Source organism: Saccopteryx leptura, chromosome 3 (assembly GCF_036850995.1).
Source record: "Saccopteryx leptura isolate mSacLep1 chromosome 3, mSacLep1_pri_phased_curated, whole genome shotgun sequence".
Lineage (NCBI taxonomy): Eukaryota > Metazoa > Chordata > Mammalia > Chiroptera > Emballonuridae > Saccopteryx > Saccopteryx leptura.
Window position 1 is genome coordinate 12,193,710 of NC_089505.1, and position 24,359 is coordinate 12,218,068.

Here is a 24,359-nt window from a genome sequence, read left to right on the forward strand (position 1 = left end):
CGAATTTCCTAGAATCAAAGGTTTCTAGCTCACCAGACTTATTCACCTCTGTTCCCCATCTCCTTCCTTCTCCCTGCACAAACTCTGCACAAACTGGCTTCTCCTTCAGCACTCTGCCATCTTGGCTGCTTCTCCTGGCCTCCTCCACATGGCCTTCTCTACTCTCCTCTCTCATGCTAATCTCAGGAACCGAGAGAGCAAGCTCCCAGTCTGCCCTCATTTTATAGTGCAGAAATCAAAACCTTTAATCCAATATACAAAATAAGGAAGTCTCTAATACAAAGACACTTACCTGAGGCATGATGGGATTGCACCACCCCACATCAAAAAGGGTGGGAAAGGCTTAGTCCTAAAATCAAACCCCAGGCTACAAAAATCCTGCCTGCTCACAGCCCACCCCCAACACACATTAATATCACCTGGGCACGGGCTTCCATGTGGGCAGGGCCATCTTTAACAAAGTGAGCATAATATATTTTATCTGCCCAACACTGTCTTTTCCCTCACCCTGCTCATCATCACAGCCTCACCTGCAGCACAGGTGGACAAAGGCTTTCTTGTCTCTGCTATTCTGAACATGTCTCCAAACCCGACTGAGGCAGAGAAGAATAGATAGGGCAAATTGCTTTGTGTTGCCTGCATCAATCCAGCCTTTTTTCAGGTAAACAAGAGACTCTCAGGGAAAAAATGCACAGAAAGCTGATGTAGGTGAGAGCAGACGCTTCGCAGACACACCCAGAAATAAACATAAGAGAACTAAAAACAACAGGAGAGATAACAAAGGTAAAGATAATGCTAAAGGACTTGTGGCCTGTCAACAGAAAAGATGGAATTGAAAAGCAGGTAAGGGACTAAGGCAGTGGTGGTCAACCTGGTCCCTACCGCCCACTAGGGGGCGCTCCAGCTTTCACGGTGGGAGGTAGCGGGGTAACCAAAGTATAAATAAAAAGATAGATTTAACTATAGTAAGTTGTTTTATAAAGATTTATTCTGCCAAACTTAGTGAAAATCAGACATAAAGTACTTGGTAAGTAATTATTATTATATGCTTTAACTTGCTATAACTCTGCTGTATAAATTTTATAAAGTAAACTTACTTCCCTACTTTATAAATCACCATTACTGTGGAACCGGTGGGCGGTTAGAAAATTTTACTACTCACAGAGATACGAAAGTGGGCGGTAGGTATAAAAAGGTTGACTACCCTTGGACTACGAGGTGATGAAGGCAGTGAGTCAATCGGTGATGGTTTTGTGAACGTTCTTCCTGCTCCTAAGATAGTAACTATACTGGGAGTAAGGTTGTGCTGGGTTTAGCATACCGGGGAGGGAATTTAGGGAAATTGTGAAATGAGTTGAGTTATAGTCCTGGCTCTCCGCAATCCAGATCTATCTCCCTAGGCAACTCATACCCATTCACAGACTGTCTGGTTTTTTTAATCCTATAAATGCAAAGTTAGACTATATTTCCAAGAACCCTTAACATCCTGAAATGTAACTGTAAAGCCAGCAGCCAGGGCCAGGGCCACCATCACAGCCGCCGCCTGGCCCATGCAGGTTCGCATTGGATTCGGACAGTCGGTAAAGAAACAATGGAGCCAAAAACTGATAGGCCATTTTCTTTAATTCTAGCTTGCACCCGGCGGGCAAGTAAAAACACACACTGGGCTCCAAAACCCACTCACATTCAGTGCTCACAAAGCCACTGACTTATCCGAGTTTCCTAGAATCAAAGGTTTCTAGCTCACCAGCCTTATTCTCCTCAGTTCCCCATCTCCTTCCTTATCCCAGATACAAACTCTGCACAAACTGGCATCTCACTCAGCACTCCGCCATCTTGGCTGCTTCTCCTGGCCACATGGCCTCTTTCTGCTCTCTGCTCTGCTCCCTCTGCTCTCTCATGCTAATCATCCCAGGAACCAAGAGAGCAAGCTCCCGTTCCACCCCCATTTTATAGTGTAGAAATCAAAACCTTTAATCCAATATACAAAACAGGGAAGTCTCTCATACAAAGTCACTTATCTGAGGCATGATGGGATTGTACCACCCCACATCAAAAAGGGTGGGAAAGGCTTAGTCCCAAAACCAAGCCCCAGGCTACAAGGATCCTGCCTGCCCACAGCCCACCCCCAACACACATTAATATCACCTGGGCAACGGCCTCCACGTGGGCAGCGCCATCTTTAACAAAGTGAGCATAATATATTTTATCTTCCCAACAGTAACAAATTATTAAGTCTCTAATGTTTTGTAAAACAAATGTCAGTACCTACGTCAGTGCTGGACAGGAAGAAGAGTGATTACACGGTCAAGGTTCAAGGGCGTCACCGGGGTCCTGGAAAGAGCACAGCCCAGGTGGTCAGGCACCTCGGGGTTCACATCTTAACTGTGCACTTTGCGGCCTCTTGTGGCCCTGGACAATATAATCTTGCTGAGCCTTAGTTTCCTTTTCTGTAAAATAAAGAAGGAACTTTATGCCCTGCGGCTTGTTTGGTGTCAAATCTAGGAGAAGCTTGCAAAAATTTTAAGTTTCCATTCCTTTCTTTTTAGGGGAAGAAGATACCCTATGTTGTCAACACCTGATACAGGAATAGCTTGCTGGTCACATGATCATTGATAATACAGTTTATACTCAGAAAAGATTAACACAGGATGGGTTTTAGTAAAAATGGAAATGTTCACTGTCACTGTTTGCCAGACAATTGCTGAGGCTTTTGTTCATATTCTGTAAACATGAGTGTAAAATGCTGAGAAAATCATTTTATGTTTTATTCTAGATAACATTGGCTGTGTGCATGTGTGTGAGTGATTACGTGTGTGTGTGGGGGGGTATGTTTCTTCCGGCAGACTCCCAAATTGTAATGCATTGTTGGCCCCCTGAATTACTATTCGAAATGTTTTTATTTAATTTCCCATGCCCTACATTGGCTCAGTAATGCAGCTTTGTAAGCCTTTGACTTTGGCTGAGTTTGGGAGCATTTATGACCCTATCATATATAACATAAACATCAATCTGCTTTCTTATTTCTTTGCAAATTCAATTATTTCTAATTACATAAAGGCATCATTGATCAAGTAAGCATAAAAACCAATACAGAAGAGTTTAATCTCTTAAATAAGCTTGTAGATTTCAAGGAATAATTGAATGTTCTAGTATTTAATACAAGGAGACATCTTTGTTGTTGACAACTGCCCAAAGTTAAAGAAAAATGTCTAAACCCCATCATGTTATTTCTTAATTTGGTTCAGGTTGAAAATACTGGAGTTCTATTCTCATTTCCTTCCCCTCTGTCTCTGCAGGCTTGGAAATGGGTTTTAGGGCCTGTGGTCTTGTACGCATGGGAAAGAATAATTAGGTTCTGGCGATTTCAACAAGAAGTTGTCATTACGAAGGTACGTGCGCAGCTTTATGTCGGAATAAAAGCCTGAGTGTAGATGAAAATTTTTTATTAGCCCAGGTTTTTAATTTGCCATTTTTATTGCAGAGCAGTCTGTAATTTAGAGGCTCATCTTCTGTTCTAATAATTGCTTGCAACCTGCGCATCTTTTAGTGTGACTAATTTTACGGGAGGCCGGGATCGGGGCTCCAGACTGGGGCGCGGAATTCAGCTAGAGGTTATGGTACAGTGCACGAATCAGAGCTGTCTCCCGTTATTTCAGTTTCTCTCCAGGGGGACACAGGCAGGGGACCGAGTGTTCTTTACACTGGCGTCTCCACTTCAAGTATCATCAATCCCCTCCCCCCAACACACACACATAAAGGCACAGGCTCTGCAAACACACAGATAAAATGCATACATTGTCAAGCCCACAGACTCTCATACCTGGAATGACTGAGCAGAAGATGGGGGAACAGTCACACTCAGGTTCAGAGAGTGGGGTTCAAAGCAGAACAGAAGGGCGTCTGAGGATGTCTACCCTGCAGAATGAGCAGTGTTTTCTCTGCGGTAGCATTCTCCAATCTTGCCAGCCCTACTCACAGCTCACCAATATTGACCTCGGGCTGGAGGAAAATTGAGCAGACAGACCCAAGAATACTTGGTCTAGGAGACAAAAAAAAAAAAAAAAGGCAACAAATACTTGGCGACACCCCCCCCCAGATTTTGAAATGCCTAAGAAAACAATTCCCTGCTCACCAAACCTATACCACTTTGCTAATGCAGTATGAACAGAATACTACGTCTCTTTAACTGTCTTCATGAGAACAGAGGCCTAGAAATTGCTCCATATTTCTGTTTTAAGCTGCTTCCACGCTGCTGTTCCCGAGTTAAGCACCAAAGGCTCTGAGGCTGTATCAAAAGCTAGACAGTTAGACTTCTAGAAATCTACTGAAGCTGTTACCAGGGAGACAATTTAACAGCGGAACCAGAACAAATGTCAGGAGGGAGAGGAGAAGCACTACTAATGACGAGAATGCCTTGGAATTCTCTTTTGTGTGGAGAATACTGTCACGGAACGCGGACACGAGCTCCTGGTCCCCAATACCTCTTGCCACAATAAAAGATCTGGGGACCCGGGGAGGTTGTTCAGAAAACAAGATGGGGCTCTAAACAGGGGAACTAGCTCCTTCCCTCTGATAAGCAGCAAGTTAGAAAGTTCTTACGAAAGTGACAAGAGTTTTGCATGATGTTTCCTATGTCAAAAGTCAGAGCATAAGTAGGAGACTGGATGAGGCGACTGAAACAACACAGAACATTTCCGAGTGAGTTGGAAGATGGTTTTCCCCTCCAAAGGAGGAAATACCAGGGTTAATTCACAAAGGATTGAGGAACGACTCCGATCATTTAAAACTGAGCCTACATGGAGACAGCTCTGTGACTAGTTTAATAACTTGAAGCACAATTAAGCAATGCAACGCGTGACACGCTAGCCTACGTGTCCTCGGGTCCCGCTAACTGTGAAAGCTTGGCCGTTTAGGACAGAATGTCACATGCCAGGCACCACATTGCACGTGGACGCAGCTGCCCAAATTTCAGACCTCACTGGGAAGGAGGTCTGAAATGAACGACGTTCTTGCCGGATTTGCCCACTCAGACGTGCAAGTGATGGCCCAGTTCCTTGAAGGCTCGTGACAAATGGAATATGTAAATGATACCTTAAAAAAATAAAAAGCTGATTTAAAAATTGTAAAACCGGCCCTGGCCGGTTGGCTCAGCGGTAGAGAGTCGGCCTGGCGTGTGGGGGAACCGGGTTCGATTCCGGCCAGGGCACATAGGAGAAGCGCCCATTTGCTTCTCCACCCCCCACCCCCATCCTTCCTCTCTGTCTCTCTCTTCCCCTCCCGCAGCCAAGGCTGCCTTGGAGCAAAGATGACCCGGGCACTGGGGATGGCTCCTTGGCCTCTGCCCCAGGCGCTAGAGTGGCTCTGGTCGCGGCAGAGCGACCCCCCCCCCCAGGGGCAGAGCGTCGCCCCTGGTGGGCGTGCCGGGTGGATCCCGGTCGGGCGCATGCGGGAGTCTGTCTGTCTCTCCCGTTTCCAGCTTCAGAAAAATATATATATAAAATAATAAATAAATAAATAAAAAATAATAAAAAAATAATCACACTAAAAAAAATAAAAAATAAAAATAAAAATTGTAAAACCTCTGGTGCAATGAAGACCGTTTTCTTATGGCTTGACCGGGCCTCCCTTGTCCCCACGCAGGCGGTGAGCCACCCGTCAGGGGTCCTGGAGCTCCGCCTGAGGAAGCAGGGCTTCCGCATGGCGCCCGGGCAGTACGTGCTGCTCCAGTGCCCGGCCATCTCGCCGCTGCAGTGGCACCCGTTCACCCTCACCTCCGCGCCCCAGGAGGACTTCTTCAGCGTGCACGTCCGGGCGGCGGGGGACTGGACCCGGGCGCTGTGTCGGGCCTTCGAGGCGGAGGGCCGGGCCCCGACGGAACCCCGGAGCCTGCCCAGGTCGGATCCCGCTCCTCTTTTCCTGTATAAGCTGGAATAGTCTTTCAAGTACGGTATTTTAGTGCATGCACCAACGTGCTACGGAAGTCAGTAATATCTTTATGCTAAGGGGGTAGGTTCAAGTCCATACTTTACATTTGAGAAGTTATGTAAAAAATACAGGTGTTGAGTGCTAGGGGAGTCAAAGTGTGGACTTTCCCACTGCATGGGGCTGGTGCCTCCCACCCCGCGTTGGTCAAGGGTCAACGGTAATTTAGAAGACGTCGGATAGAAGCAAGTACATTTCTTTAAAAAAAAAAAAAAATGTTCAACAGCAGCAAGTGATGATTCAGGGAGGAGGAGAATGTGGCTTCCCCAACTCCGAAACATCACTGGGCTGGTTGTATGCAGCTTGTGATGCACAGACAGCCCTGTGAGCTCTTTGATGTTAGGCTGAGGTCTCCCACTACCTTTGGAAAGTCGGGTCTTCAGAAGAAGCGTACTTCAGGGTCAGAACTAATCTGGCAGCCTCCATGCCTTGCAGAACAAGGTAACAATTACAGAGTGAAGCTCATAAACTGACAAAATGATCTGAGAGTCAAGAAAGTTAGTGAGGTCAACCATCAGTCAGCCCTGCATGTGTGTGTGCAACAAGTATTGATTAACCTCCACTCTGTGCTGAAAACATAGAGATGGCAAAACATGACCTCCACCCCCTAGGACCTCAGGAGGTCTAATGCAAGCACATGATTTAATTTTGCTACAAGGAAGATGAGAAGGCTGGACAGGCACTGATGTCACCTGGGGTTGTCTCTGAGGGTTATAATGAAGGACCACAAACAGGGTGGCTTAAAACAGCAGAAATACATTGTCTCGCAGTTCTGAAGACTATAGTCCAAAATGTAGGTGTAACAGGGCCATGCTCGCTCTGAAACCTGTAGGGAAGGATCCTTCGTTGCCTCTTCCTAGCCTCTGGTGGTTGACCAGCAATTCCCTTGGCCTTCAGCACAGTGTTCTGTCCTCTTGTGACTGTGCCTCTTGTGTTTCTGTAACCTCTTCTTATAAAGACAACAGCCGTATTGTAATTAGGGCCCACCCCACTGCTGGATCTCATCTTCACTTAATTAATTACATCTACAACAACCCTATTTCCAAATAAGGTCGCATTCTAAGGTACTAAGGGGTGATGATTTCACCACATCACCTGGGGTACATGCCTCAATCCGGGCTCTGTTCAGAAAAGCCCGGGCTCATGACAGAAGTCCCCGTGGGAGTTACCACTCCTTGACTCCTTCTGGTAAACAGCGGCTTAATGTGGATTCCCACTCTCACTGCAGGATTACCCGAAAAGCACACAAAGCTTGTGTTTAGGGCCCCAGATAAACAGGGACACACGTGCAAACACATACACACACACAAAAAGAAATATGTTGAGAAAAACATTTTTGAAAGAATTGATATTTCAAAAGAAGTATCAAGCAGTTCTCTTCTGCCATCCTTGGAGGGTGTCAGGAACTACCAGGCAGTGGCCTCTGCCATAAGAAATCGGGTGGTGAGCACTGTAAAGACACAGCTAGATTGGAACTTCCTGGGGGCAGGATGCTGTCTGTTCTCTTCTGTACTGCCAGTAGCTAGAACAGTGTCGGATACCTACTACGTACAAGTAACTACCTGTTTAAGGAATAGATGAACACCTGGACCCAATGTGGATGCTTTAGCTCATTTAAGTTAGCAAGTACTTACAGGTAGCAAATTAGGTACTGGAATAAATTTAAGGCATAGCATCTCATCAGTGTATTATCCTTACCCCCCCCCCCCCCACCTTCCTATGGGACAATGAGCTGTCACTATGTAGCACTGGACTCTGTTGTGATTAGTAGGTAGGAGAAGCCACATGCGTTCATTCCAAACATTGGTGCCCAAGAGTGGTATGATACCAAACCAGACCAGCGCCCCACAGCCGAACCTTTCCTTTTATCATGGAAAAGAAGCAATGTAACAGATTCTAAGATTCAGAATGCAGTACAAATGCTTAAAATTAGGGATAAAAGTAGGTACACACACACACACACACACACACGCAAACTACTGGTCGCTCTGCCAAGATCAATACCCTCATCCTCTCTGCTAGCCTGGTCTCTGCTCTGGGTGTGCACAGTTATCCAGTCTGTTAACCAACTTTCCCCTTCACAGACCTGCTGGCCTTTTCAGCCAGTCCCCCAACAAGAACTCAGAGCATGTTCCTCAGAGGTTGATACGCTTTCTACGTGTGCGTGGTCAGCTCAGGGCCTGACATGCCCGTCCCGCACCCCAGGCCTCCTGTTCCCTGGGTGCACCGCCATTCTTCTTGTTTTCGCTCACCACGCACACCCTCCCTGGTGCGCTGGCCACTGCTGTTCCCTCCACCGGACGCTCTTCCGGATCTCTGCGTCCCCTCCCCCAAGTCTCCGCTCAGATGTCCCCTAGTGCAGCCTCTCCTTCCTCCTCCACCTGGCTGACGCTCTTCCGGATCTCTGCGTCCCCTCCCAAGTGTCCGCTCAGATGTCCCCTAGTGCAGCCTCTCCTTCCTCCTCCACCTGGCTGACGCTCTTCCGGATCTCTGCGTCCCCTCCCAAGTCTCTGCTCAGATGTCCCCTAGTGCAGCCTCTCCTTCCTCCTCCACCTGGCTGATGCTCTTCCATATCTCTGCGTCCACTCCCCCAAGTCTCCGCTCAGATATCCCCTAGTGAAGCCTCTCCTTCCTCCTCCACCTGGCTGACGCTCTTCCATATCTCTGCGTCCCCTCCCAAGTCTCCGCTCAGATGTCCCCTAGTGAAGCCTCTCCTTCCTCCTCCACCTGGCTGACGCTCTTCCGGATCTCTGCATCTCCTCCCAAGTCTCCGCTCAGATGTCCCCTAGTGCAGCCTCTCCTTCCTCCTCCACCTGGCTGACGCTCTTCCAGATCTCTGCATCCCCTCCCAAGTCTCCGCTCAGATGTCCCCTAGTGCAGCCTCTCCTTCCTCCTCCACCTGGCTGACGCCCCGAGTCACTATGCTTGTGCCCTCCCCATTCTTCTCCACGGTACTCACCACCACCTGACACTAAATACCTGTGCATTTGCTTACCATCTACCTCCCACACCAGAATGGGAGTCCATCAGAAAAGGGACATCATCTCTTTGGTTCACTTCGTGTCCCCAGTGGCTGGAACAAGCCCTAACTCTTAGTTGGCATCATTAAATATGTATGAAGTGAACAAAAAAGGAGGTGTAAACAGTGCAGCTTCCCTTCCTTTGTTCAATTTATTTGAACAAATAGGTGTGTATGTCAGCACATGTGCTAGCAGTAAAACTTTTTTTAAAAATCCTAGAATTTGTTTATCTCTTCAGCCCATGCAGAACCCGAATTTTACTAGACTCCCTTGGATAACCTTATCTCTCAAAGTATCTACTTCTGGATTGACTCAAACTCTTTGGGGACAGTGCCATGAGTGCTCACTGCTTTGGAATCCAGAAAGGATTTAATTTAGCCCCAGGAATGAATCACTAGGGAGCCCAGAGGAGAAGCAAAGAGCCTTTCCTGAGCCCAGGAGAAAGGGAGAGAACAAGAGCCCTTGTGGAAGACTTTACCTTGTGCAGTAAAATAGAAGATGTTCTCAGAGTTGATTCTGGAGTTTTTAGCAGTTTAACCTGCTGCCTGGAGCAAGGGGTTCCAGTGTCAGTTCAAAGCCCAACTAACTGTGTGTGTGATCCTGGAGGATGTCAGTACCACTGTGCCTCAGTTTCCCCCTCTGGAAAGGGAGGATGATACTAATAGTACCTAAAGTTTGCTTAGGGTTAAGTATGTCAGCTCATATAAAGCCCTTTGCATGACGCATCTTTTTAAAAAAGGTTAGTTATTATCATTAGCAAAATAAGAAAGTTCATTTGCCACAAAGATGACAGTGAAGGTGGTGATGAGATCAGAAGACCCATGCAGATGAATAAAAGTCACGGGCTCAAAGAGACATGATGAGCCGATTGAGGAGGCTCTGGGGAGCGCCGCTGACCAGAAGCAACCAGGAACAGCATGGTGCAGATACTGGAAAGGCAAACTGCTTTCTATGCTGCACTGTTACAAAGTCTCTGTATCTGAACCAATAAGGCAGTAGCTCAGTGAACTCGATAAACAAGAATTTGGGCTAAGGAAGTCAGCTCAGGGTTGTGAGAGGTGTTGAGAAATGAAGATACTGTGGTCGAAAAAGAAGAGTAATTAGGGTGTCAGGATAGCTGTTGTCAACTATTTAAAGGCCTGAGACGGCCGAAAGGTCCTGATAAGTATTTGTCCAGAAGACAGAAGGGGTGAGCTGTCAGAAGACAGATTTCAGTGAGACGGGAGAGAAAACCTCTCTAGTCCTGACAGCTGCCCCTAAACGGAACAAAGCCCCTGCCACTCACTATCAGAACATGTCCCCTGTTGGGGTGTGGGGGGGAGGATTACTGTATTAGCAGGGAAGTTGACTGAACGTTTTCTCCTGCTGCTTCCGGCTTAGGCTCGCCACTGTGATTATGCAGAAATCTGTATAGTATGCATTTCCATGGATGATAGGACACACTTTTTCTTTGGATGTAATTGTTATCTTTTCAAATCAGTGCTAAGTAAATCTGAAATATGACTAATTATGAAAACAATTATCGATAGGACATGTTAATCCGTAAACAGTCTCATCCTTTCCCTCTCAATTCCCTTTATCTAATTATTTATGAAATAATCTACATTGGGCTGAGATGCTAACCCTTTCTGGCTAATGACCTTTGTTTTATTTTTATTCTTCCATTTCCATATATCAATATGTAATAAAGCCTTATTAATTAAGATGAACTCAAGGAGAGAGTTCATTTGAATTATTAGGGGGTCTGACATTGTGGAACATTTTTAAATAAACTCAATTGAACTTTCACAGCACATCGGAAGCCCAACTGGGCCAACCTGGGGAGCCCTCAACAGACTCCCCTTAGGGAATGGTTATGAATAACTGAGAACCCTTTTAATTAGCATATCTTTGTTCATATGTAAATGTGTGCTTTCGGAACAGTTGACATTTTTTTTAAATACGTTCTGCTGACTGAAATCTTTTAAACATTCCCTTTACGATTTATTCAACAAACTGTTACGGAACGACTATGTGCTGGATAGTGTGTGAGGTGCTGGCTGCAGCAACGAGCACAGACAGACAAACAATCATGTACACACACCCCAAAACAAGTGGAGAGTTACAACTGTGATGAGGACTACAGAGGAGGGGTGCAGGGTGCTGTAACTTACAGAAGGGATTCAACTAGCCCAACAGGTCCGTGAATCTTCCCCAGGGTAGATGATTGGGATATGACCTAATGAAAAGGCAACTATTAACCAAATAAGGGGGGAAATTGGGGCCTAATATTCCAAGTGATTACTTGGACTGTGATGTGCAAAGGACCTGTGGCAGAATAGGGTGCTATATATATATTAGGAAATGAAAGAAAAGCCAGTGTGGACAACTGGTCATGAAAACTGGAGTAGAATCCAGGAGCGAGCCCATTTAGGACCACATAAAAGACAGTCATATATATTCAATGAATGAATATGCTTTCTTCTTATAAAGAAAAATTTGCTGAGCAAAGACACATCAGCGCCACCCTGGCCTAATTATAACATATTTTGAGTTTGCGCGATCTAAAACAATGAACTTTAGAAATTGCACAGAACTGGAAAATTATCTCAAAATGGTTTGTTTATTTCAAACACAAGGCTTCCAAGAGGCTAAAATTGTGTGAATATATGATACAAAGGTGTGAGACCAAATAAAGAACAGGGGAGAAATATACTAACAAAAGGACAGAGGCGTGAGCTGGAGCTGGAGGGGTCCAGCATTGTCCTCCTGTGCAAGACACCTAGGGCGTTCTCCAGCACAGAGCCAACTCCCTGCACACACGTGCAAACACACCCCGTAACTAGCGCCGGTGTGGGAGGGTGTGGGTTTCAGGAGCAGAGCGACCTGAATGCCACAGCGGCAGTACTTTGTGATTGCAGGCTGGCTGTGGACGGGCCGTTCGGAGGCGCGCTGACCGACGTGTTTCACTACCCAGTGAGCATGTGCATCGCAGCAGGGATTGGGGTCACTCCCTTCGCCGCTCTTCTGAAATCGCTCTGGTACAGATGTTGCGAGTCACAACCCCCGCTGAAGCTGAGCAAGGTATGGAAAAAAAGAATCATCAGCTCTGGCCGGTTGGCTAAGCGGTAGAGCGTCAGCCTGGCATTTGGATGCTCTGGGTTCAATTCCCGGCCAGGGTACACAGGAGAAGCACCCGTCTGCTTCTCCACCCCTCCCCCTCTCCTTCCTCTCTGTCTCTCTCTTTCCCTCCCACAGCCAAGGCTCCATTGGAGCAAAGCTGTCCCAGGCACTGAGGACAGCTCCATGGCCTCTGCCTGGGGTGCTAGAATGGCTCTGGTTGCAATGGAACAATGCCCCAGATGGGCAGAGCATCACCCCTTCTTGGACACGCTGCGTGGATCCCGGTTGGGCGCATGCAGAAGTCTGTCTGACTGCCTCCCCACTACTAACTTTGAAAAAATACAAAAAAAAAAAAAAATCAGTTCATCAGTTCACCCTTCCATGGATTAAAAGGCTCAGCGTCCCCGTATCTATCATCTGCCGATTCTTGGGGAGGATTTTAATTAACTATGAGGGATAAACTCAAGGATCCTTAACTATACTTATGTTCTTAAAAAATCTCCATTCAGTATTACATTTATGAGAAGGGTTCTGTCTAATCTTGTTAAAGATGACAAGACATAAATTTTATTGCTTCATTGCCATTACGGGACATGTAATTGTTCATGTCAGTAAAATATGGACAGGCTGCAAATGGCTCTGTGACTGGGCTGCAGTTAGCAGTATTAACGGGCTGCCTTCCCTCGGTCTCCTTAGCTTGGTCCTCTGGCGGCAAGTGTACAAAGTGTATAAATCTTCATCCCATGGAGTCAGGGTCTTAACAAAAAGCGAAAATGCCATAATTGGGGTCCACTGGCTTGCTTACTTGGTGTTGTCCTCCATTCCCAAGTCTCCCCCTTTGGTCACTTCTTGTATGTTATCTAAGTCCTTCTGAAGCCAGTAGATGTGGCCATCATAGCTGCCAGGCAGGTGCAGGTTCCCATTTAGTTCAGACAGATGGTAAAGAAACAGCGGAGTCAAAAACTGATGGGCCCCGCCTTTATTCTAGCCTCGCAACTGGCCGGCAAGTAAAAACAAACACAAAGAGGGCACCAAAACCCATTCACATGTCCTCCAGTTCCACAACCAGGAGAATTTTTTCCAGTTTTTCCTAGAATTAAAGGCCCCCACCAGTCTCAGCTGAGCTCGCAAGAGCCCTCACCTCTGTTTCCTATCTGCACACCTTCTCCCTTCAATTCTCTGCACAAACTCTGCAAAAACATGGCCTCCTTCTTCTTCCGTCTTCTTCTCTTAAAACTTTTTGGCACGAAAACCCCTCCTCCAGCACACATTAGCATAACAAAGCCCCTTCCCAAGCAGGAAGGTAATTAGCAGATTCACCTGGAGGCACAATTTACCTTGGGCAGTGGCCATTTTTAACAATAAAAGTGAGCAAATCCAGAAAATATAGATTTTACAAACTCATTCACCCAACAGTCCTCCCTGGTCGCTTCCCTTTCTCTGTGCCACTCAGAGACACTGCCCCCTACCCCCACCCTCCCAGGACTGGCTGTGACCCTAGTGCAGAGGAGGAAGGGAGCCTGGCTTAGACCGTGTGGGGTCAACTCCGGAGGACCCCGGAGGGCAGGCGAGCCCGGTTCTGGTCCTGATCCAACTACGTCATGTCTGGTTGACACGTTGGCTTCAGCGTCCTCATCTACCAGAGACAGACGCTTGGTCAGATCAGCACGTCTCAGTGTGTGTCTTACGGAACATTAGTCGTAGGATATGGCCCGCTGCGGAGAATTCTACGGTCATGTGAACCGAAGGAATGCCAGTACAGATCCAACACAGAAACTGAAGGTAAAAATGCAATGATTTATCACATAAACATTTGGAGTAATACTGGGTTTTACTGGGTAGACAGCAAAGGGACAGAAAAGGTTTAGGAGGACTGGAGATCATCCTCAACCGTACAGAGCGTTGCCTGGGGTCCGAATGTAAGGGACAGTGGGGGTTCTGCTGGCTCCGTGCTACAGACCGAAAACGAAGGTAGGAGCAATGGTAGATGGGAGCTAGCAGCATAGAACCACAAAACATCCTGCCGGGTCTTAACCTCCTGGCTTTGCACATGACAGGAAAAGTCAGCAGCTGTACTTGGCGTGGGAAGTGTTTGTCCAAAGCCACCCAGCTGGCTCGCCACCGAGTCAGGATGAGAGCCCGTGTTTCTCATTCCTACATCAGAGCTCTTTCAGGAAAGGGAGCGTTGGTGCTACTGGGAGCTACGGCTGGAAACGACACGAAAGACCCACTCCCTGGAAGTCCGCGTGCATGAGAGAAAGTTTAAGAAGTTTCTGTGTTTTAGAGCAACTTGATGTTTGTTTAAGTACAGATATCAGTAGGCTTTTGTAGCTAATATTTGTCAGGGCTGCCCACAAGCTTTTGAGATATAAATACTACTTCTTCCACTAAACTGTCAGCCTCGATATCATTTTTAAAGTACAGCAGCGCAGAGCAGTATGTATTTATCTAACGGCATGTTCACAATTATAGATCTGAGCCATAGTTTCCAGATTGTTCTCTTCTGTAACAGGAAAGAGAGAGAAAAAAATCAGCCCAGGGATTCAGAGCTGACTTTTAAGCCTAAATGGTTAACCACCGCGGGTTTTCTCCTCCCCGGGGGGAAATGCCGGTTGGCATGAAGGCGTGCACTTTTTCGTCAAAGCCTCGTGTTGTTAAGTCTGCAATTTTAAAAAAATTGCACCAAAGTTTTCTCTGCTGTTCCCACTGCAGCCATTTCTTCTTTACCCTTTTCTTCTGCTGCATTATTCTAGAACACTTCTAAGTAACATGCAGAACAGCCAACAGGAGCCCTGTTGCTCCCTTGGGGTCATGTGCGCAGCACTTTCTATAGGAAGCCGGTGTTTAAAATTTTCTGCCTAACAAGCCTTTATTTTTAACACTAATCAGGAGGAGGTGGAGAGAAAGAGAGAGAAGTGGTCAGGAGGGGACCTCTCAAGAAGGCAAGAGAACAGTAAGTGTAATAATGATGGCTTGCTGTGAAGAAAATGCAGGAAAATTGTAATATAGGGAAGGGATGTTTTGAACCCAGGAGGCAGAGCCAGGCTGCACATAGTGGAAGGCAGACTGAAACACAGGTTCCTAGAGGATTGGCCGCGGAGTGTCTGTGATTCACTGCGAGGAAGTCGGGTACCGAGGGGCATCAATGCCGCGTCGCCATGGACACCCTCCAACTCCTGCCTCACGGCTATGAGTAATCCTACATCACACTCAATTTGTGAAAAGAACTTGAAAAAAATGTGGACAGTTTGCTTGTGCAAACTGTCAAGATAATGGATGAAATAGGCGTGTACGCATGGGCGGGGCGTGGGAAGATTGCTGATATAAAATATATTGACTTCCAGATTGTAGTTCTCCCCCTCCCCCCAATGTCACAGCCGTGTAGACAGAACTGAGAAAAACTGCCCACCGGAAGAGTGGGTTCATTTTCTTAACTGCATACGGAATCTTCAGACTACAATAAAATAGATGATAGAAAAACCGAGGTAATCTAATTTCTTCAGAAATTGTCTTCCTTCATCAGCTCAAGAATATACAACTGAGCTAATAGGTATTTATAGTGTGCCCCATGCAAAATGGCCCTTGGGCTCTTAACCTAATATAATAAACAGATAATTCAAATAAAAAGACAGCACGGGCCAGTGGGAACAAGACAAAGAGGCCAAGAAAGGCAAAAATCCATACTCTCCTTAAATATATTAATGGAGGAAAGGAAGCCCTGCTCTCTTTTCTAATGAATGAAAAATGCATTTAATTGAATCTGTTTAGTTTGAGAAACAGTTTACTTTCCCTTTCCCTGACACCGGAGCTGTGGCCCCTCCTGGAATTGATGGTGTCTCTCAAGCACTTGGAGCGTGGCAGTCACTGAACTGGGAGCAGGCGGTGACGTCCGCCTCTGTAGACACACACGTTCTTCTTTCTATCACCAGATGGTCTCCAAAGACTGCGGTCCTCAGCTAGGCCGCACCGCTGCCTTTGGGGAGGTGAGCAGCGTTAACATGTCTAGTACATATGTTGTTTATTAACCACACACAGCAGGAAAGACTACAGGGATCTTGGAAAAGAGTCAAATAAAATACTCGACCAGTCAGGAGTGTCATTAGTCTTTCTCCCCAGACTGACCACCACCACCTCTTCACTCTCTAGGGGCCCACCATTAAATAATCAAGTGCATCTTATTCCGTTCCTTTTCCACTCATTTGCATGTGCGTACTCACCTATGCACACATACAAGGTGTTATGTTATCTTTACATAAATAAGGATGGAGTGGCGGTGAGAGAAAGAAAGAGAGAGAGGTGTTCTCTTTGTATTGTTTCTGTTTTTGTTCTGTCATGGCTTGGAGCACATTCAGTGTCAACAGCTACTGGGTGACTTTATTTAACACCTTCAGCGTATTCTATAGTATGGGTAACTCACAACTTATGTAACTATTCTATTATTAATGACAGTTTGGTTGTTCAGTGATTATTATTAACTGTAATTGGAACAGACCAAGGTATAAATGAGGTCAGTCCTTGGTCACGGGGCAAACCAGCAGACTAGACATGAAATAGTTCACACTAAGGATGATGGCTTTAAGAAATCTTAAGGACTAAAAATGATTGACACAGTCTGGTCTCAGTCTTATAATGGTTAACCAGAAAAACAATCTTATAATTATATTTTTTAAAAACTGGACATAGAAGCCACATTAAAGAACCTTCTCAATGAGAAGCAATAGTTGCTTCAAAATTCATTACGGTGTTCATCCAAGATGACCTTAACAACAACAACACAATAAAAACCAGGACAAAAGAGCTACCATTTGATGTTTTCTAAATATCAATGGCAGTCTTTATCTTTTTAGAGATAAAAGCTGTCTTTTTGGAAAATGGTCATGATTCCCTCGATGAAGTCTCCACCACTCTGTGGTTTGAGCTTCTGAGCGTTCTGTTATTTCTTACAGGCTGCTATACCAAAAACACCATAGACCGGCTGACTTAAACAAAGCCTTTATCTCCCAGAATCAGAGGGTAAAAGTCCAAGATCAGGGAATCAGCAGGGCAGGGTTCTCGTGAGAAATCTCTTCAGTGGGCAATCTCTTCCTTGCCCACCGGTGGCCGCCTTCTCGTGGGCCCTCACATGACAAAGACAAAGTTCTCTGATCCTTCCCTCTTCTTAGAAGGTCACTAATCCCCTATGGGAAGCCCACCCTCATGACCTTATCTAAATTTAACCACTTCTCAAAGGTCTCGCCTCCAAATACCATCATTACGTTGGGTTTCAACATATGAATTTGAGAGAGACACAAACGCTCAGTCCATGGCAATGGGAAACACTGCCTAGGAGAGGCCAGGGTCACACTGCAACTTCACTGTGGGTGGAGGTGTTGGCCAAGGTCCAGGTCAACCCGGCTCCCTGGAAAACTCCTCCCCGTGAGTTCAGTACACGGGAGCCTGGGGTGCGTTTTGCCAGTGAAGGAGTGCCCTTTTAGGACTACATTTCTGGGATCAATGCTCAGGCTCTCAGACTGGCACTGGAGATAAAGTTTGGCTACTGTTCCTCTCAGTGACCACTGTCTCTGTAATACAGGCGTGATCAGGGGGAACACAGACCTCCAAGTAAGGCAGTGTCCCCCTTTGTTCTCTAAACTTGTGGTGTTTATTCTGTAAGCTCTTTCAAATGGCACTGACAATAGCAGCTAACAGCTCTGAGCACTTAACGCACCTGTCATTGCACAAAATGTTCCCATGAGCCATGTCCTTACATCTTCACAGTAACCTCATAGGTTGTTATTCTGTGATTTTTGTTTGTTTGTTGCCATTTTACATGTGTTGCCATCTAAGCTCAAGTTAAATGATCTGCCTGCAGTTACAGTTACAAGTCTAGTTATAGGTTATAGGATTCAAGAACACACAATATTTCATTGTTATGCCACACTGCACCTTAGACACTAGCTTTTATGTACAATTTCCTCCTTGGGGGGAGGGGGGGTGTTGGTCAAATAAGTTTGTAAAGATGATATATATGTTTGCTTGCTTATAGTTTGCATTGAGTATGGGGGACAGGCTGTAAGCAGGCAGGGTCGTTATAGCCTAAGGCTTAGTTTTAAGACTAAGCTTTTCCCTACACCCTTGACTATTGCATGATGTGGGGTAGTGCACTCTCATGAGGAATCTCATTATGCCTCAGATAAGTGACTTTGTATCAGAGACTTCCTTGTTTGTATATTGGATTAAAAGTTTTGATTTCTACACTATAAAATGGGGCAGAGGAGCCCATGCTGGAGGAGAGCAGAGAAAGGCCACGTGGAAGGGAGGAGAAGCAGCCAAGATGGCAGAGTGCTGAAGGAGAAGCCAGTTTGTGCAGAGTTTGTGCAGAGAAGGAGATGGGGAACAAAGGTGAATAAGGCTGGTGAGGTACAAACCTTTGATTCTAGGAAACTTGGATAAGTCAGTGGCTTTGAAAGTCCTGAATGGAAAGTATTTTCTCACTGCATATATTTCTCACCTGCTGGGTGCAAACTAGAATTAAAGCTAATGGCCCACCAGTTCTTGGCTCCATTGTTTCATTACCATCTGTCCAAATCAAATGTGAACCTGCACGAGCCAGGCAGCTATGATGGTAGCCGTGGCTACTGGCCTTACAGGGGTTCTGGGCCATAAATAAGTAAATAGAGAAATAATTTTTGTCTCCATGCCACCCTCAGGTAATTGACCTGGGGTCTAAAGATCCAGGTTGTATTGTGGATGTGTCTACTGCCCGTGTTTGTGGATGCCTGGCGAGGATATGGCACAGGAAACTCGCTGGGGGTGTCTGTGATCTCCGGCAGTAATATAGATTAGTAGCTTTTTCTACTTCATTTTCTGAAATGGTTTATCAAAACATAGCACAGGTTCATTTGCTACTAGCCCCAGATGGCCCTGACCTGGTCCACACACGGCACGGAGGATTCTCAAGGGAAGCCTGGGCTGTGGGGAACGGGGGATGAGCCCGAGCTCACGGAGAGCACCACGTGAGCGCCGCGCCCACCCCGCCCCTCTGAGCCTGGATTGGCTGAGGCTGGTCTGCTGGCTCGTGCCTGAGAATGCAGTGACAGCAAAGGCCGGGGGCAGGCCACGTGCACACGGACCTCCCAACCCCCATTGTGCACTCCCAGAGTGGCCACCTGAAACATCTGGAGAGCCATTTTATTGAACTTATTGGGGTGACAACTGGTTAATGAAATGATATAGGTTTCAGGTGTACAGTTCTCTAACACATCATCTGTATTTTATTCTGTGTGCTCATCACCCCAAGTCCGATCTCCTTCCATCACCATTGATCCCCTTTTGCCCTCTCACCTCCCCCACCCCCGTTCTCTCTGGTAATCACCATCCTTCTGTCTGTGTCTACAAGTTTTTTCTCTTTCCTTAATCCCGTCATCTTTTCCACCCAGTCCCCAAGCCCCGCCCCTCTGACAGACAGCTGTCAGTCTGCTCTCTGTGTCTATGAGTCTGTTTCTACTCGTTAGTTTATTTTGTCTGTTAGATCCCACAAAGAGGTGGATCCCACATATGGTACTTGTCTTTCTCTGACTGGCTTATTTCACTTAGCATAATACTCCCCAGGTCCACCCGTGCTGTCACAAAAGGTAAGACTTCCTTCTTTATATTTCTTACGGCTGAGTAGTGTTCCACTGTGTAAATACACTACAGCTTTTTTATCCACTCATCTACTGATGGACACTTGGGCTGCTTTCAAATCTTGCCTCCTGTAAATAGCACTACAGTAAACATAGGGGTGCATATAGTCTTCTGAATCAGTGTTTTGGGTTTCTTTCTTTAAATTCCCAGAGGTGGAACTGCTGGGTATAAGGCAGTTTCATTTCTAACTTTTTAAGGTAACCCCATACTGCTTCCCACAGAGAAAGCCAGTTTGTATATATGTATAAGGATGTGCTGAATTCATCCTGTTAAATAACTTCATTATGCTGAAAGTTCAGAACTTTCATCATTTTACTGTGCATAACTTTCTGTTTAACAAAACTTTTTAAAGTAACTTACTTATTTGGGGCCTTTGATATCAGCTACAGAATCCTGAAGGCCATGCTTTACATAAGTAACTGAGTTTAGGGTCATTTTATTTTAGGAGACTGAGGAGGGAGTCGTGTTGGAAGCGAAGGCGTAGCCTATTGTTTGGGACGCTTGTTGTACCACTGACCAAGTCTTTTCTTTCGGCTTAAAGGCATGAATGGAAGCCTTCTGTCCCTCCAAAGTGGGTGCCCCTCACCATTAGAAAGATGAAAAGAGCGTCAAAGTCAATACCTTTCTCCTCTGTTCCAAGTCTCTTTTCTTCTTTCCCTGCTTGGAGCTCTTCTCCGGAGACTATTCTGTTTCCAGCATTGCCTCATGCCCCGAAGCTGCCCAGTGTCACCTGGAAGTCAATTACAGAGAAAGGAACTCACAAAGCCCTTACAGGAAGCAAAGATAGAAAAGGTTGGTGAGCAGTAAGAACGCTGACCCATAGCTGAGCCGAAAGAAAGGACAGGAATGGTTGCTGTTTGAAAGGAAAGCTAAGAAGCGGGCATTTTTCAAGTAAGAATGGTTGGAATTGGATGTGACATTGACAGGTTTTTTGTTTGTTTTCTAAATAATAATAAATTTTTGGCTTATTAGTCCTATGCGAATGTATTTTAAGCACGTTCCTTAAAGAATGGAACTAATAGAAAATAAGTCAGTGAAGTCTGTTCTATACCAACTGTCACCGTTAGTGTTCTTAGATAAAACAGCCTACGGCGGGCAGGACAGGGAGGGTGTGCGTAGATTTGAGCCACACGAAAATTCGGGAGTTTCTTCTGTCTCCATGGGAGCAAAGCGAGCTCCAGGGAGGGCTGAGGTTTGCAGAGGATAATTTAGGTTAGGCACTGTGCCAAGTGCAAGGACAGAAGACAGCAGTATCTGTCCCCAACACAGAGTGGAAAGCCGGCCTCCCAGCTCTAGTCTCTCATCCCTACCGCACCCCCCCCCCACCCACACAGCCCAGTCTGTTCTCAACACAGCACCCAGAGGGGTCCTTCCCTCATGGCCCTGCCTCGAGTTGCACCGCTCCCCTGCTGGACACCGACGACACCCAGCAGTGCCCCCTCATTCCAGCCAGCCACCCTGGCCGACCGCCTCCTCCCTGAGAGGTCCCACGCAGGGCTCCTTCTCTCCTTGTTCCCTCCGTCCACAGAGGTCCTCCCCCGGCTCTGCCGGTCCCCGGCCACAGAGGAAGCATTTAACGCACACTTGTCGGGTCCACAAGTGAGTGGACGAACGCAATCACCGTACTTGTGGGGGTTCACGAGGCCTTCGCCTAAAAGAGCCATCGGCTCCGAACTGCAGCTGAGGGGAGACAGGCAGGCACTCCTTTTGGGGGTTAAGACACTTAAGAGATTATCATTTGTCCTGTAATTAATATTCAAAATACCCTTCCAAGTAGCAGCTGTCCAACAAATATGCAAGCCCTAATTCCCGAGAGGAAAGGTCTTATCACCACTAGCTTCTGTTCTTCCTGACTGTTAATATTTTAAATTCCTGCCCAAACCTGGAGAGAAAAAGCAAGATGGTTAGCCCTGAAATACATTCTGTGAGATTTTTTTTTTTTTTTTTTTGTCCTCATGAATTTTATCTGTTAATTAACTCTCACTCATAACTTTCATTTTGTGACGGGGAACTGGCGGGCGGACTGGTGGAGGGGGAGGGGAGGACACTGGCTACCGGAAGAGATAGTTCCTGGTGGAGATCAAGACCAGCCCCTGGTAGATCTTGTTAAACAGGAGCGATGTGCCTCTTTGGGGAGGAGTTTCAAGCAACAGGAGTGGCCAGCAGGAGGTCGGAGTGTGAGAAACATCAGGGGAATTAATAGATTTATCTCCTGTGGTTTCTTCTAGAGACAATTAGCTAAAGCTTAAAACGCCAACACTACTTTATTTTTAATAAACCCAAACTACTTGTCACATGCCATTGGTTAAGCACAGAGAGTTGTTGTTTTCAATGTTCCTACATATAATTGAATGGCAGCAGTCAACACACAACCATAGCCGCCACCCACCAGCTTTCTTGGACAATGATATGTCTGGCTGAGGGGAAACTTCTGGCCTATGTGGCTTGATAGTGCAATTTCCATAACTTGCACCCTCTGGAGGCCACGCTGGTGAAGTGGATTAGCGCCCAAGCCTTTGGGGTCTCCGACGAAGAGAGTTCAAATCCCCAGCTTAGGTCATAAGTAAAGATGAAGGGGCTGGTCTAGCGGCTGATCCCCCTTCGGGAGCAGTGAAAGGCGCAGCTAGTTAGGATGATTAACCTCACTCAGAGGCAGCACAGCCAGGAACGTGGCGAACTGATCCTCCCCCAGGGAACCCGGCAACAGCCGACAGGACAGGCTCCTGACTCTGAACTTACTCTGGGCTTTTTAAACACAATGTGATTTTTTTTTTCAAAAGAAACCACAGTGTGACTGTTCCCTGGCAGAGAGAAGCATGTTATTTCGCAGAAGTGCCCATTTGGGCTCAAATAATTTAATGGAGATAGAGTAGTCTGCGATTATCAGCACATCCTGAGAAGAGGGACCAATCTGTTCTCTCCTCCTTTCTCTGCAGGTGTACTTCTACTGGATTTGCCGGGATCCCAGAGCGTTCGAGTGGTTTGCTGATCTCCTGCTCTCGCTGGAAATGCGCATGAGTGAGCGAGGGCAAACTCACCTTCTGAGTTATCATATATTTCTTACCAGCTGGGATGAAGACCAGGTACTGACAAGACAGAATGAGCAATGGCATCTAAGTCACGTAATAATGGAGCAGCAATCTCAGTAATAAGACATATGGCTTTCTGGTAGCATGAAAGAATTATTTTTATGTTCTCAAAAAGAAAAGGAGAATAAAATATCCAACCAAATTAGGCCTGACCTGTGGTGGCACAGTGGATAAAGGATCAACCTGGAACACCAAGGTTGCTGGTTCAAGACCCTGGGCTTGCCTGGTTGGGAGTTCAGGCTTCCTGCTCCTTCCCCGTTCCTTCTCTTTCTCTCTTCTCTATAAAATAAATAAATAAAGTCTTTTTTAAAAAAGGTTTAAAAACCAGATTAGGAAGAGCTGTTCAAGTCATAGCAATGAAAGACCCTACAGTTAACGTACTGAGGGATAGAAACGAAGACTGGAAAATGGGGAGGTCAGTGGAAGACGATCCCCAGTTTGGAAAGCCAAGAAAAATTATGTCACTGGAAGTAGCATTTGTCATTTTAGTGACATCAAATAAATATTATTGATTGGCTGTCCTGTCGTGCTGAGCTCCTAATTGGTTCTAATTCTATGCTTTGAGCTGTTCAGAGTTAAACAGAAAAAAATTCTCGGGTGTTTATATTCAACACTTGATACTGTGAAGTACACGAGCTTCTCTAGAAAATGAACATCACAACTGCGTGATTTATCGAGGGATGTTGTTTTCTTAAGGCATTCCTAGAAATCATGTGCATATGTGTTCATTCACCAAAGAGCAAGATGATCTTCTGTCGTGGCAGGTGCCCTGCTGCGGACTGTATTAGAAATACTGAGGTTGAATTTACTGAAGATAATGGGCATCAAAATATTGCACTACAGTAGCATTTCAGTGTTGAGAATACTGAATGATAACTATTAAGTTTTAAATAGTTTTTTAATTCCTCAAACATGGAAGCACACAGTGACGTGATTACTCGGTTGTGAAGTGTGTGTTCTGATTAACACTTCTGTAGCAGCTCCTAGTGATATATACCTTAAGGAAAGTGTGTGTGAGACAAAGAGACTGGTGTCAATCACTAAATTCACAAGTGAATGTGCTTCTGTCAGGAGTGAACGTGCTGTGTGTGTGTGTGTGTGTGTGTCTCTCTCTCTCTCTCTCTCTCTCACACACACACACACACACACACACACCAGCCCTATAGGACATCACTGTAACTTGACTCTGTGGCTCTGCATGAGTAAAATGTTGCTTGCCATTCAGTAACTAACTGAATTCTTAAAGTCTTACTTGCAGTCGGCCTTAAATACCTAGACCTCTGGGATAATTTAAAGCATAGGTTTCTTGGGAACTAGACCTGAAGCATCTTAATAAAGTAAATAGTGCTAATTATGTTTTCCAAACAAACATTTTCACTATTCAGGTGGGGTTTTTGACTAATGATCCACTTGGTGAAGGTCAGGTGTAGCCTTTGTCTTCTGCTGTCACGTACCCTGCTTTGCTTTCCTGCTTCTAAAACGAACTGACCTTTAGAGA

The 24,359-nt window shown here is 46.0% G+C and overlaps 1 protein-coding gene across 1 annotated transcript in view; it reads left to right on the forward strand.

The window, feature by feature from the left end:
- The window catches only part of NOX3 (NADPH oxidase 3), a 61,192-nt gene that overhangs the window by 21,598 nt on the left and 15,235 nt on the right, over nucleotides 1-24,359 (forward strand). Inside the window, exons 8-11 of the mRNA XM_066371720.1 lie at nucleotides 3,300-3,392; nucleotides 5,644-5,897; nucleotides 11,906-12,068; nucleotides 22,709-22,855. Of these exons, the coding sequence (XP_066227817.1) occupies nucleotides 3,300-3,392; nucleotides 5,644-5,897; nucleotides 11,906-12,068; nucleotides 22,709-22,855 (657 nt within the window). The remainder of the gene's footprint in view (nucleotides 1-3,299; nucleotides 3,393-5,643; nucleotides 5,898-11,905; nucleotides 12,069-22,708; nucleotides 22,856-24,359) is intronic.